Source organism: Myotis myotis, unplaced genomic scaffold (genome assembly GCF_014108235.1).
Source record: "Myotis myotis isolate mMyoMyo1 unplaced genomic scaffold, mMyoMyo1.p scaffold_m19_p_17, whole genome shotgun sequence".
Classification (NCBI taxonomy): Eukaryota; Metazoa; Chordata; class Mammalia; order Chiroptera; family Vespertilionidae; genus Myotis; species Myotis myotis.
The window spans coordinates 28,639,437-28,653,428 of NW_023416321.1; the positions used below are offsets into that span (position 1 = coordinate 28,639,437).

General features: G+C 34.5%; 1 protein-coding gene across 10 annotated transcripts in view; it reads left to right on the forward strand.

The window, feature by feature from the left end:
- The window catches only part of RHOT1 (ras homolog family member T1), a 57,404-nt gene that overhangs the window by 36,135 nt on the left and 7,277 nt on the right, over nucleotides 1-13,992 (forward strand). For 3 of the 10 annotated variants that reach the window (XM_036340532.1, XM_036340535.1, XM_036340534.1), the window contains exons 15-20: nucleotides 1,196-1,326; nucleotides 2,128-2,211; nucleotides 3,705-3,824; nucleotides 5,106-5,308; nucleotides 6,340-6,435; nucleotides 7,972-8,094. In XM_036340532.1, the coding sequence (XP_036196425.1) occupies nucleotides 1,196-1,326; nucleotides 2,128-2,211; nucleotides 3,705-3,824; nucleotides 5,106-5,308; nucleotides 6,340-6,435; nucleotides 7,972-8,094 (757 nt within the window). Of the gene's footprint in view, nucleotides 1-1,195; nucleotides 1,327-2,127; nucleotides 2,212-3,704; nucleotides 3,825-5,105; nucleotides 5,309-6,339; nucleotides 6,436-7,971; nucleotides 8,095-9,531; nucleotides 9,646-13,992 lie in introns of all 10 variants that reach the window. The other 7 variants (XM_036340533.1, XM_036340536.1, XR_004972849.1 and 4 more) reach the window with 6 other exon arrangements.

Here is a 13,992-nt window from a genome sequence, read left to right on the forward strand (position 1 = left end):
TATTCTATTTTACCCCTGAGGCTACTCCACTGATGAAAATCAGGGGAAGCCATGGGCATTAAAAGTATAGTTTGTCCTGTGTTTCAATTTTCTTTGACTATTAAAACAATGCATATTAACACATGAACCTGATACTGAACTGATTGTACCTCTCTCGGCTTTGTAACCATTTTCCACATTCATAAATTTTTCACAAATCTTATCATTCTTGCCAAGCAATGTCCTTCACTTAAAGAAAACCCATAGGAATGAAAATAACACATTAGGGAACTGATATTTCAAGAGTTTCTTATATCCCAGTTTGGGGGGGAGGGGGAGAATGTCGTATCTTACAGGAAGCCCCAGCACAAGAAGACAGCCAATCTTAAATTGACGGACCTTTAACGTCCTTAACTAATTAACAGTATTTTAGTTCATCCTCAAAGAGTAAGGAACTAATTGCTAACCAGCATGATGTTTTTTTCATGCAACAAAATACTGTGGACATCTTTCTGTATCACTAATCGACTTTTATATTTCTTTGATGCTAAATAATGTGTCATCATATGGAAGTTCTATAACTTACTTAACCCATAACTATTGTGGTGTTTTTTTTTTATCATTTTCAGTTTTTTACCTCTGGTGAGCTTTGTTGCAATTGAATCTTTAACTATAGCTTAAGGTCTCTTTACCTCAAGAAGAGATGCCCCCTTTCTCTGCTGATACAGCATTGCTTCCTGGACTGCCTCTTTTACAGATTTACATTGGAAAGGCCGGTTAACCCCAGAGTGCATATTCCTTTACCATTCATAGATCCAAGAGAATGCAGATTCCAGAGAGCATCTTTTAGCTTGTAACTCGTTATGACAATAACTTATCACAGAAAAAAAAAATAGGTGAGATGTAATGGTGGCTATATTTATTGTAATTTTAATTCATTTTTAAGATATTTTCCTTATGAAATGTGTTATTTTATTAAATAAATTTTGCTTGGTTTATTAGAAGTTCACTTTGCAGCCAACTTTTCAGAAATTCATCTTTTCCACTAAGGGAGGCCCTTCTGTATCATATTTAGTACTTTATTTCACACACAGCTTGACTGTTGTACAGTATGTTTATTTATTGATAAGAGATAAGTAGCAATACCCTATTCTGCAGAAGGTAAATTAGGTTCAGTGAGTCTAAGTGGTACATAATTAGTGTTTTTTCTTTTTAGTAACAAGAGATAAAAAGATAGACCTTCAGAAAAAACAGACTCAAAGAAATGTGTTCAGATGTAATGTAATTGGGATGAAAAACTGTGGGAAAAGCGGAGTTCTTCAGGCTCTTCTTGGAAGAAACTTAATGGTGAGAAAAATGCAATTTTATCCTGCAAGTTTTTATAGTCATGAGTTTACATAATTTTTATAGCTCTTAACTTTTTTAGATAATTATATAACTCAGTGACCTATGTATATTAGTATAATCTAAAGTGTAACAATCATCCTATTGAACTGGCTTTATCTTCGCTTGTTTATTTATTTATGTATTTATTTTCAATATACTTTTTTTTCTTTTTTATTGAATTTATTGGGGTGACATTGGTTAATACAATTATATAGGTTTCAGGTGTACAATTCTATATAATATGTTATCTGTTTATTGTATCATGTGTTCACTACCCTATCTTTGTTTTTTTATGTTGGCTATCATTTTTCTTTTTTAAAAGCCAGTGTTTAGATGAGAATTAAATGAATACACTTGTGAAAGTCATAAGTAAATATACAATAAAGACTTAGAATGGAATGCTGAAATCCCATTCTGACTGCTTCTTTGAGTAAGGAGATTGACGTATTTTCAGATGAGTCTCCTATCAGATAAAATTATAGTGTAATGAGAATTGCCAGCAGGCGGCTCTGGAATACAGTTTCAATAATGTAGTTTACTTCCTTTTCAGTCACTGCCTTCACTTAGTGCTGAGCAAATGCATCTTTTGTTTTAGACCTTAAGAACTAAGAAACAAAGTCAATACCTCCTTTGTACTGAAAAGGAATACATAGTGTAGGGAAGAATGCCCTTGTATTTGACAGTCCCACGGATATGTGTACTGATGGCAAGTAGTTGCTGTGATATCTTACTATAAATATTAAAATTTTTGGTTTTTTTCAGAGACAGAAGAAAATTCGGGATGATCATAAATCCTACTATGCGATTAACACTGTTTATGTATATGGACAAGAGAAGTACTTGTTGGTAAGAAGTTTTCTCGTATATAAAGATTATTAATTATTAGGTATATTTTTTAAAGACTCTTTGGAAACTAATTGGGTTTAATTTAATGGCTGTATGTGGAACTTTCATGTGATTTTTTTCTCTCCCACCTGGCTTATTCGTTGGAATTAATTTTAATTCCTTGATATGTATGGTGATTACATGGGTATAGCTATAAGTAAAAACTCATCTATTTGTGTGTTTAATTGTATGTTATACTACAATAAGAGTAAAAATGTTAACTCTACTTTTTCTTGCCCTTTTATTTAAAAAAATTATCCTCTACTGTTAATTAGAAATTAATATGAAAATCTTAGTGCAGGTGCTTGATAGTGTATCTGTAATCAGAATTTTTTATCTATTTAGCAGGGAAGGAGTGTACTTAACAAATGTGTGAGTCTAAGAAAAATGAATGAAAGAAGGGTATAACTGAAAAGATACTATGAAATGCAGTAGAAAGAGATTATATGTTCTCTTTTGACCCAGTCAGATTTCATTTTGAACACTGGTTGACCATTGATTAGCTGTGTTACCTCAGGCAAGTCGCTTACTCTCTCTGAGCCTCAGCTTCTCAAGTTAGCTAATATGAGAAACTGCTAACAGGTTCTTCCAGACAAATGATCACTTGAATTTTACTCTTTATGATAAAAGGTTTTTGTCAGTTTCTTATTAAACCTTATTTATCTTCTATTCTTCACCTACTGTGTACTCAGTAAATATTGCTGACTGTTAATTTTCCTGTTTTTATTCTTACAGTATTTATAAATTAGCATCTTTCACGTCTGAATATTCATGTTATAATAGAGTTTTACTTGGAATATATTGAGTCACTTCTGACTCTACACTTCCCCTTTCTTCTCCTCAACAAAGAGGCACTATCTTATATAACTCAGTCCTGAATTTTACTTTGTTGAATTATTATCATATCATAGATGAGATATTTCTTTAGAAGTTTTATAGTTAACATTGTAATACTTTAAACAATAAAATAAAATTTTAAAAAAGTGTAGGCAATAAAGTAGAACAAGCGGAGCATTGTGTGAAAAGCTCTTTGCTTTGTGTTTTGATTGGTAGGGAGAAACGGTAGTGTGGGAGAATGAAAATAGACTTTGAATCATATCTGTGTTGAAATTTTGGTGTAATGATTTGTTAGATGCGTTATTTTAAGCAGTTGACTTAATCTCATAGCCTGTCATCTTATCTATAGAATGTGGAGAACGTAGGTAAAGGGTCTGCCCACTACACTTTAGTCACTCAGTAAATGTTAGCCTTTGTGAATCCTAATCACCATTTTTAATTCACAAAATCAGAAAATACTTACCTGCACTTCCCACTTCTAAAAATGGTCTGAAAATTTATGCTTAACTAGTATCTTTTAATTAGAAAGTTAAGTTAAACAAATAGTAAAACATCATGACTTTAATTATTCATTGATACTATATTTATGTTTTTCATTATTTTCTTCTTTTTACAAGATGCATGATATCTCAGAATCGGAGTTTCTAACCGAGGCTGAGATCTTTTGTGACGTTGTATGCCTCGTGTATGATGTCAGTAATCCCAAATCCTTTGAATACTGTGCCAGGATTTTTAAGGTTTGTTGCTCTTTTGGTGTATAACTAAGTTTAACTTTATATGGAGTTTAGTGGAATTGTAATGTGGTGTTTTCTAACCAAGAAAATCATTTGTGGGGCTTTTAAAAAGTATATACATCTGTTTCCTGTCCCTAAAGGTTCTGGTTTTGTTCTGAGGTGGTAAGGTCCCAGACATCTGTATTTTAAAAAACGTTTTTTCCCATGCATGACTCTGATGTGCATTCCTGGGTAAGACCCCCTGTATTAATGGAAGGTCTTCTTGGCTGTTAGGGATGCCCATGGATTGTATATTGCCAGGTCCATCATGAATAATAGTAGAATAAGGGGGAAAGCCAGAGGCTTGAAAAGTTATTAGTCACTTTGAGATTTTAACAAGATTTAATTCCTTTGTACATAAAACTGTATGTACAAAGGAATTTATTCTAGCATTATTTTTAACTAGAGGCCCAGTGCACGATCGGGGCCAGGGAGGGACCACAGGAGGGCTCCAGAGCATGTCTGGCCCGTCTCATTCAGTCCTACTCGGCCAGACCCCAGCAGCAAGCTCACTTACTGGTTGGGGCATCTGCCCCCTGGTGGTCAGTGCACATCATAGCGACTGGCCAACCAGTTGACTGTCTGCCCCCAGTGGTCAGTGCATGTCATAGCAAGCAGTTGAGCAGCTTTAGCATATCATTAACATATTACACTTCGGTTGGTTGAATGAACGACTGGATGACTGGACACTTAGCTTATTAGGCTTTTATTATATAGGATAGCAAAAAACTAGAAATAATTCAGATGTCTAAGAATAGGAGAGGATACTTTACCAAATTAAGATAAAATAATCCAGTGGTCTATTAAACAGCCATTAAAAACAATGGTTTTGAATTCTGAAAACATGGGAGATTCTGTATAATATATTTTTAAATGTTTATATCCAGCATGACGGCCACTATATATATAAACATGTAGTATATAAATGCATGTGCTTAAGGACTGAAGGTAATACGAAAAAAGAAAATAGTGTGCTTTAGCATTGAGGACTTTATATAGATTTCTTTTTATTTCAAAATATCATGTCTTTTTCATAAAAAAATTTTTCAAATTCGATGAATCTGAAGAAGCATTACAGGTTTATATTGTTACCAGCATTAGAAAAGTGGCCCTGGTAGTGTTACAGGACTGGCCTGGACCACGGTTGTTGCTTTGCTATCCAGAGAAAAATTTTAGTACACATTTAATTAAACAGGGTAATTTTTGAACTTGTCACAGATTTTTGTTTCATTTTTTATTCCACAGCAACACTTTATGGACAGCAGAATACCTTGCTTAATCATAGCTGCAAAGTCAGACCTGCATGAAGTTAAACAAGAATATAGTATTTCACCTGCTGATTTCTGCAGGAAACACAAAATGCCTCCACCACAAGCCTTCACATGCAATACCACTGAGGCACCCAGTAAAGATATCTTTGTTAAGTTGACAACAATGGCCATGTACCCGTAAGTACTTACTCTGCCATCATTTTCATGTTGCATGGTTCATAACGACATTGCATGCCATTATTAGCCATGAGAGTGGAACCTTTGTCCATAGAAGTTGTTCAGCAACAGAAAGAGATTATAATGAGAAGGTACAAATTTGAGAAAATGCAAGTTTGGTTTGGGTGCCATAATAAATTTATATAAACAGTGCTGACAGTATTGGTATAGATTTGAACATGCTATAACTATCTTGATAGGGTAGTATAATAAAACTAAGCTCCCCACCCAGCATTAGAAAAGCAACAGTCTTACTGCAGTGAAGTGGGGTTAGCACATGTTGTTTTATGCTTGTAAGGTATTTCCATATGAACAAAAAGTTCATTTTTTTATTTTTCTGTTGATTAATTGATCTTGCGTATGTGAAGGATCTAAAATCTTTTATGTAATTAAATTATGGGTATATTTGAGTTCAGGATATGATGTCTTTTTTAAGTGCTGTAAAAAGTAGTTGTAATTGGAATTCCTGCTATATAAATGTTTTACATTGTGTTATACCACAAGTTTTATGTACATTTATTGTATAGCTATACATGCATATGCACAAGCACATAACTGTGGTCATCTTCATAGTTTACTAACTGCCTTAAAATTGCATGGTTCTTAATGGCATTCTCCTCGAGCACTATGTATAAATTCTGTTTTGTAACAAGATAGTTTTCAGGCAGTGCGTTTCTCGGGACTTCATAGTTTATTCTATTTATAATTATGTTATTCTCTAAATTATTATTCTTATGAAAACTACGGTATGAAATAGAGTAATCAAACATTGCTATAAACTGAGTTTTTTCCGAAAGTTGTTCATTTGTTACAGATTTTTCAAGTCAAAGTTAACTTTACTGCTATTTCATTAACTAATTAATACTTGCTTTAAAATGCAGTAAACCCTTGCAGTTCTATTTATGTTGGAAGACAAGGCATTTCTATTACTATAAGATAAGCACAGCCTTATTTATGTTTTACCTTTAAAACTCTCATGTATGTATCTACAGAGAGGATCATTACAGAGACAGACTCTCCCGAGACACGGGCAACACTGATAGAATAGAGAATTTGAGAAAAGTCTGGGTCTTTCTAAAAACTGCTTTGTAAGTTACTTTTTCTTTATGGCTTCTGTGGGATTTTGTTGACATTTTCTTATAGATGAGCAAGTCTCCTTTCTTGCCATAATTAACATTCAGTAATTATCCAGAAACGCACTGCTTGGTCAGGCTTACTGCCTAACTGTGTATTATGGTGTCCTTTGTTTACTGTGTAAATGCACTATTTTAATCTTGTAAATAACTGCAACTGTGTTTTTAGATCTGTACCTTTTAATATTTTACTGCACTTTGTGTGTATGTGTGTGTGTGTATGATAAATGTACATACTTGGACACTTGTTTATATGGTTAATCCCAACTCCTTCTCATGAAGCATCTCCCTGTTGCTAAGCATACTTTGCACCCCTCCTTTTTGCTGGGTGGAGCCGGTGTATGTTGAACAGTCGGACTCAGTTTATAAAATAAAAGATGGATTCCAGTATGACAGCTGGCAGTGACTTAGTAGCAGTGATATGTTCATCATCACAAGTCAAGTTTTAAATTAATTTTTGTTTTTCTTCATGTTGGGAATTAGGCATTATTGGGATGCTGCTAAATCTCCACAACCATGCCACTGTGCCCTGTGGTCTCATCCGATCTCACAAGCTAAGCCATCTCAGATTGGGCCAGTCCTTTGACTGAGAAGCCTTGCAAAAAACGTTCAGGTGTTACAGGAAGTGATGGCATTGGTTCATCAGGTGGCGCTCTTCTGTGGGGGTTCTGCACCAGTACCTCTTCAGGGTAGTGTGATTCAGGCTTTGTGTGTCTGAGTGGCTCTGACCACTGAGCAGTCATTGGAGACCCTACTTTGGTTGTTAGGGCGGAGGTGAAATGGGTTGCCCCATGTGCCCGTGCCAACTAGTACAACTCCACTCAACCAGAAAGGAGTCAGAAAGCCTCCCTAAATTTCATATCTAATACCACTTGGATCATTGTTGGTTTTTACATCCTTACCCAGAGTTTCATAGTAGCAGATGAAATTAACCCTCTATTTTGTTCAAAATGCAGCTCTTTGATTTCCTTTGGGAATCAAAGTGCTTGATATTTCAAAGATGATGTTCATATCTCCTCGGGGTTTGAATATACTCGTCTTTTGATTTTTGTGTGTATTTGTCACTCTTCTTCTTCCTGGTTTTCAGGCATGTGTGTATGCTGAGGGAAGAGGAGGAGGAGGAGGGAATGGTTATTTAAATGTTAGTAAATTTTGTCTATTTGGTGGGTGCTATGGCTTACTCAGTTTTTCTTTTTATTAATTTAGATGAGGGTGCCAGCTATTGCTGTGCATATTTATTCCACTAAAACTCCTGTAATAATAATTCCATCTCCCTTGTCCTTAGATTTTCTGTAGGGAGGGAGGAGGGAGCCAAAGCTGTTTACTGTATTTTTTATATATGTGGAATTCTGCACAACTTTAGCATGCCCCACACTATCCTTTTCCTTAGTGTTGCTTATGCCTAATTTTTTTTTTTAACTTGGCACACCCTGACTTGTGCCATATTTGTAAGTAAGAACTCAACTCCTGTCCTTCTGTGTGTTTTCGCAGCCATGCCCGGTTACGCTGTATGTGCACCTGCAACAGGTGTACATTTTGCATCTGTCAGAACTTCCTCAACTCAGAGTTGCTGCAATCTATAAAGAACAAAATCTTCACTGCAATTCTTAACAGGTTCTTAACTTTATTTACTGGGTACCAGGCATTCTGTTAAAATACAAAAGGAAAAAGTGGATAACTATTTATTACACTTATACTTACTTACAAAGACAATGAGCTGACTGATGCCCAGCTAACTTCCATTAAAATTCTCACTGTGGTTACAGTATTTAGATTTGGAATCATTCTTAGTAATGTCTCTAAATTCATAGATATATGTAGGAGACTATAAAATTTTGGTTTTGTTTTTTTTTCATATTAGAGGATAATATGTATAAGGAGATTAAAAGCTTTTGGCTGAGAGTTGTAGAAATAAATTGGGACATTCGTAGTAAGGAAAAGACACGTTGATCCCAAGTGTTATAATGTATTTAGTGTACATTCAAATAATACAACTTATTAAACCCATACCAATGTGAACAATATCTTGGGTTTGAACAAATTATCTATTTTAAGTGCCTGGAATGTTTATTTGAAAGAGCATCATTTCTGGAAATGAGGATAGTAACCAACTTTAAGGATTTAAAGGAATATGGAAAAGAAAAAGAAATCTATAGTACTAGTTTTTGAGGTCTTTATAAATGAGTCCAAAACATGACATATGCCTAGAAAGTAATATGCTTTGAAAAATAGGATATATATACCTTCCCTCAAAGCAATGAATTTGGGGGGTTATATTCTTATTCTGGTCATGCTACCTTTGTTCAGATTTATTTTACATTTTGTGAGCATTTAAGAGCCTATGTAATATTAATTTATATCTAATGTTAAATTTTTATGTGCCTAAGGATGAATTAGGATTTTAAACTCATTCAAATGTCATTGGGAACTGGCCTTGATTAAGACAGATGATCAAGCTCAGTAGACTTGGATGAGAAATGGGTCAGTTAATTTGTTTACCATTGGACTTTTGCTGAGGGCTAGGCTCTGACTGTACCACATGAGCAGGATAGCTTGTGTCTACCAGCAATATAGTAGGTGTGGCTATGAAACAGGGAGACTGTAGCTTATGTGAGCCAGAAACGGACTTTGAAATCTTTCTAAATGAGCTTTGGGGAGGCTTTGAGCACTGGCAGCTCTGAGTAAGAATGCAGCCATCTCAGGTGCCTGCTTTGAAGGGATCCCCACACCCATTTGGTGGTCAAGTTCTGCCTCTGTCCCGTGAATGGCACCTCCTAAAGTAGCAGTGCAGATTCTCTCATTGCGCCTGTCTGAGGAACTGCAGGCTAGTTCAAACCTCAACGTTCAGGAGCTCTGATTTGGACATGGTAGAGATGGAAGGGATTCTAACGTTCTTCTGGCCTAACCTCCCATTAGAATGCCTTTCTGCAAGTCTTCCTGAGAGCATGCTGTTTGTCTGCTGGTGGCTTTCCTCATTGGAGAGGGCTTTTTGATTTTTATTTTATTTTGTTTTTAACTAAAATGATTTCCCTATAACTTTCTTTCCTTTAGTTTTAGTTCTGCCCTTTAGAACAACATACGACTATTCTACTCCCTCTTCAACATAGCAATCCTTCAGACATTTGAAGACGACCATCATGTCTCCCCTAATTTTCTCTTCTCCAGGTAGAACATCCCCATTTCTTTCAGCCTTTTCTTAAATTAGATGGTTTAGTGACTTCATCATTCCTGGTTGTCCTCATCTCAAAGCCCCTTAGGTTTTTAGAGTACCTCTTAAAAGGTGCCGCTGAGAATGGGGACCAGTGCTCCAGGTGTGACCTGACTAGTCCAGAACAGTGGTCAGACGTGTTCCATGGTTAAGACAGCACCTGTCTACTGCATGAGTTAACGTTTTAGCAGCCCCATCCCACTGTTGATGCATTTTAATCTTGGGGTTCATTGAAATCAGATTTTTTTTTTTCATATGAAGTGCTATTAAGGCAGTGTCCACTCCTCTCTAATTGTGTATTTGCCATTTTTAATTGACTCTTTGAATCTAATTGCAGGTACATATGTATCTCTATTAAATGTCATATTCTTTTTTATCCATTTGTTCTAGCTCAGTCATTTCAAACATTATTTTGTCATTTGTCCCACTATATATCTCTCTCAACATTGTGTTATTTGCAAATTTTGTAGATATGTCTTCTTTATCTTTCCAGTTGTTGATAAAAAATAATATCCAATACCCAGAGATTGGAGAGAGCGCAAAAAAAAAAAAAAAAGCATGCAAGCCCTATAGCACTCCACTAGAGGACTCTTCTCAGCGACATAGGTTCAGAATTCTTGGAGAAAGATTATTTTGTCAGTTAAAAATATTTTATTATCCAGTCTATAGTTTATCTTATTATCTTATGAGAGAGTTCATGGAGGGCTTTTTAAAAATAAACATATACTCTCTACCACATTCCTCTCATCTACCAGCATGGTAATTCCATCTAAATAGGAAGTGACATCTATTTGGTGTTTTATTCTTGGTGAACCTACCTTGGCACCTAGTCATTGCTGATCACAAACCATCTATTTTATTTATTCGACAAATCCTTGATTGTCCAGAATTGCAGATTAATTTATTATCTGCACCTTAATGACAATTTTATTCTTAGATCAACTTCCAAATGAAATAGGTTGGGTGTGCATTATTGGATAAGCTTACTCATAGTATATTATTCTATATAGTGATCCTTGAGCAGAAATCAGTACACTTTTCCATATTTATTTATAAGAAATAATTTAATGGTGATGTTGCAATACATCACTGATACCTGATAGTCAAGAATGAAAGGAATGGAAAAGAAGAGGAGGGAAACCTTTAAAGAACTCCTTCCTGATCCCTGATAGTATTTCAATTTATTTCATAGAAATTTAAAAGTTGTATATTAAAGTTTCTTCTGGTTTACAAAAGGATGTAAATAAAGTTGGTGGGAGTAGAGGCCCAAATTAAGTGCCTACAGGATCTAGATAGAAAATGTAAATGAATGAAGGTGACCAAGTTTAAAAAATAAGAGAGGTGGGACTATGACAGGCCCTGTCTAAAAGAGGCCCCCACAGCTCAGCTCTGGACTTTTGTTATTGGTGTTGCCAGGTGTTCTGATTCTATGAGACTAGAAATCAGGGTTTTTATGTGAAGTTTTCTGTTATTTAAATAGCAAATTTTAAAAGTACAAATCAGAAAAAACAAAACCTGTTTACAGGCCACCAGTTTGCAACCTCAGTCTTAAGATATGACTTACAGTTGTAAAAATGTAGGTATACACACAACAAAGTACACCTAAGAAATGAAAATGTCTCTTAACCCTCCTTCCCCTTCCCCATTTTACTCCTTTCTCGTGTAAAATTTGAAAAAGTTGCAGGGCGATGGGGTGAGAATGGAATCACCTTATCCTGGTTATTTCTCAGGTTTTGGCATCTTAGGTGGTTGGTCACCATTAGTTTGCCAGGTGAGGTATATCTTAATGTTACATAATGATTAATTGAATACAAGTCATTTAAGAACTTTTCACTGTAATTTAGTAAGGATTCTCACTCAATACTAACTCTTAAGTCTTTGGTTTTATAAATCTGCCATGCCTAGTTTTTTATTTGAAACTTTAAAAGAGCAGTTTTAAATTTTTGATTTAAGCAAAAAGTTTCATCAAATTTCTGCAAAAAAATTGATAGACAAATATTGGTACATATAGGTTGATCTCAAATTAGCACAGTTTTATTGTGCATATAAAAATTTCGATCCCTGAACTAGAAATAACTTCCAGAGATAACGCATGTTTGAGACCACATACTCCCTTTATCTCAAACTCCTCCCTTTTATTTATTTTAATACTTAATTTAAGTACCTGCTTTGGATAGGATCTGCTGTGAGCCTGGGCAAAATAATAATAATAAGAAGAAGATGATAATGGACCTACCCTTAAGAACCTTTCTAAATATTATGTTGTTCAAAATTTTTTTCTTATACTTTGGTTATATTTTCAGTGACCATAGTCCCATGCCAAAAAAGGAAGTGCTAGAACCTCACCATGAGAGGATTTAAGCCTATTAATTATTTTATACTTACACAAGTTTAATAGATTCATTTCTGAAATTGTCCATCTTTTCCCTAGCTATGTGTTTTTGACCAGTAAAGATTGTCTTTTTTGGACTTTATTAACTGGCAGTACAGATTTTAAGTAAAAAATAGTAATGAAAATTTTTTCCCAATTTAATTGAATGTATAGTGATTTCAACATGTGAGACAAGTGTTAAACTATGTGTTTGACATGTAACTTTGGTAATTACAGGCTCACCCTTCAGGTCTGGATAAGTTTATGTTTTTCTTTATAATAATTTATAATTAACTAGAATCATTTTGATTTAAATACATTTGGAGCATAATTAATGTGGTCAGATTATTTTAATCTTTGGTAATGCTTTCATATCAGTGTAAATCATGTTACTGAGGGAAAATATCTTTTGATTACATTTTTATTTTTAAATACCTTTTTAATGTGAAAGTATTAAATGATTATGTAGGGGTGAGCTTGATTGTTGGTTTGAACTACCCAGGATTTTAGTTTATTATTTATTATTCTGACTTCAGACACTCCTACTTTGTATGAAGATGTTACTATACTATGGAGTGCTCTGACCTTTAATGTGTCCCTTCCTTTAGGTGTTCATTTTCATTTGTTTGTCGGTGCCATTGAGTCATTTTTTAACTCCTCTCAGTCTCTTTCCCAGCTAGTTTTCTGTCTGTACCCATTCGTCCTACCCTATAATTCAACTAAAGTGGTTTATTTACAGTTTATTATTTTGTGAGATTTTCTTTGATATTTACTTTGGATTTAGGATTTCTTTTATTCCATTTTATTATTTGCACTAGCCATCTAAATTATTTGTTCATGTTACTTCTTTTTTTTAAGTATATTTTTATTGATTTCAGAAAGGAAGGGAGAGGGAGAGATAGAAACATCAATGATGAGAGAGGATCATCGATTGGCTGCCTCCTGCACGCCCCCTTCTGGGGATCGAGCCCGCAACCCAGGCATGTGCCCTTGACTGGAATCAACCAGGGACCCTTCATTCCACAGGCCAACACTCTATTCACTGAGTCAAACCGGCTAGGCTCATGTTACTTCTTAAGTTCAGTAGCAGCATTTTACTTTAGCAACCACGTGGATAGTTCACACTATTTCCAGAGACTCAAAGATATGATGGACAGTCATATCCATTGTATTTTTTGCCCTATTTTTTAATGTATTTTTAAAATTGGATGTATATGACACTTAAGCCATTCATAATGACTTACTTCATTTGCCCATATTGCTTTAATAATCACCTAATTTCAATTTCCTCTTTTACATAATTTTAAATTATGTTATTTAATGTAAGAGCCCCCCCTTTTTAAGAAATAATTTTACTTTCGTCATACCAAAATTAACTACCTTTTCATAGGATTGCTTTATGAAGAGGATAGGTTCCTAGAAATCTTAATGTTGTAGAGATTCTGTTGGGACTGTAAGAATTCTTAGGATATTATGTTATAGTAACATATTGTATGAAAGGAAGTCTGACCTGCATTTAGTTTTATATGAAACTTCCATATTCCTTTATATGAAAGTCCTTACAAGGCTTTTCTTTGGATTTGGATACTTATCATAGTTTAAAATGATACAGGAGATTGTGTTGTAGATTCTCATTAAGTAAGCTGCTGCTGCATATAATTTAAAATATTTTGCCATTTGGTTAATATATTAAAGAGCACACAAGGTGGAGTTTGCCTGTACTAATCTTTAAGTATCAGTAGTTATCATATATATTATGTTTCCCATGGCATATTCCCATGTACCTATGATCATCTAAATTTTTATTCTAATGCTTGGTAAAGCATTTTTTTTTACATTGATGCACACCAATGTCCTTTTCCAAAGTGTGTTACTATTTAGGCATGCTCAGTTAACAGTTTTCTTATGACTTTTGTGTTGTAACTCATCTTTG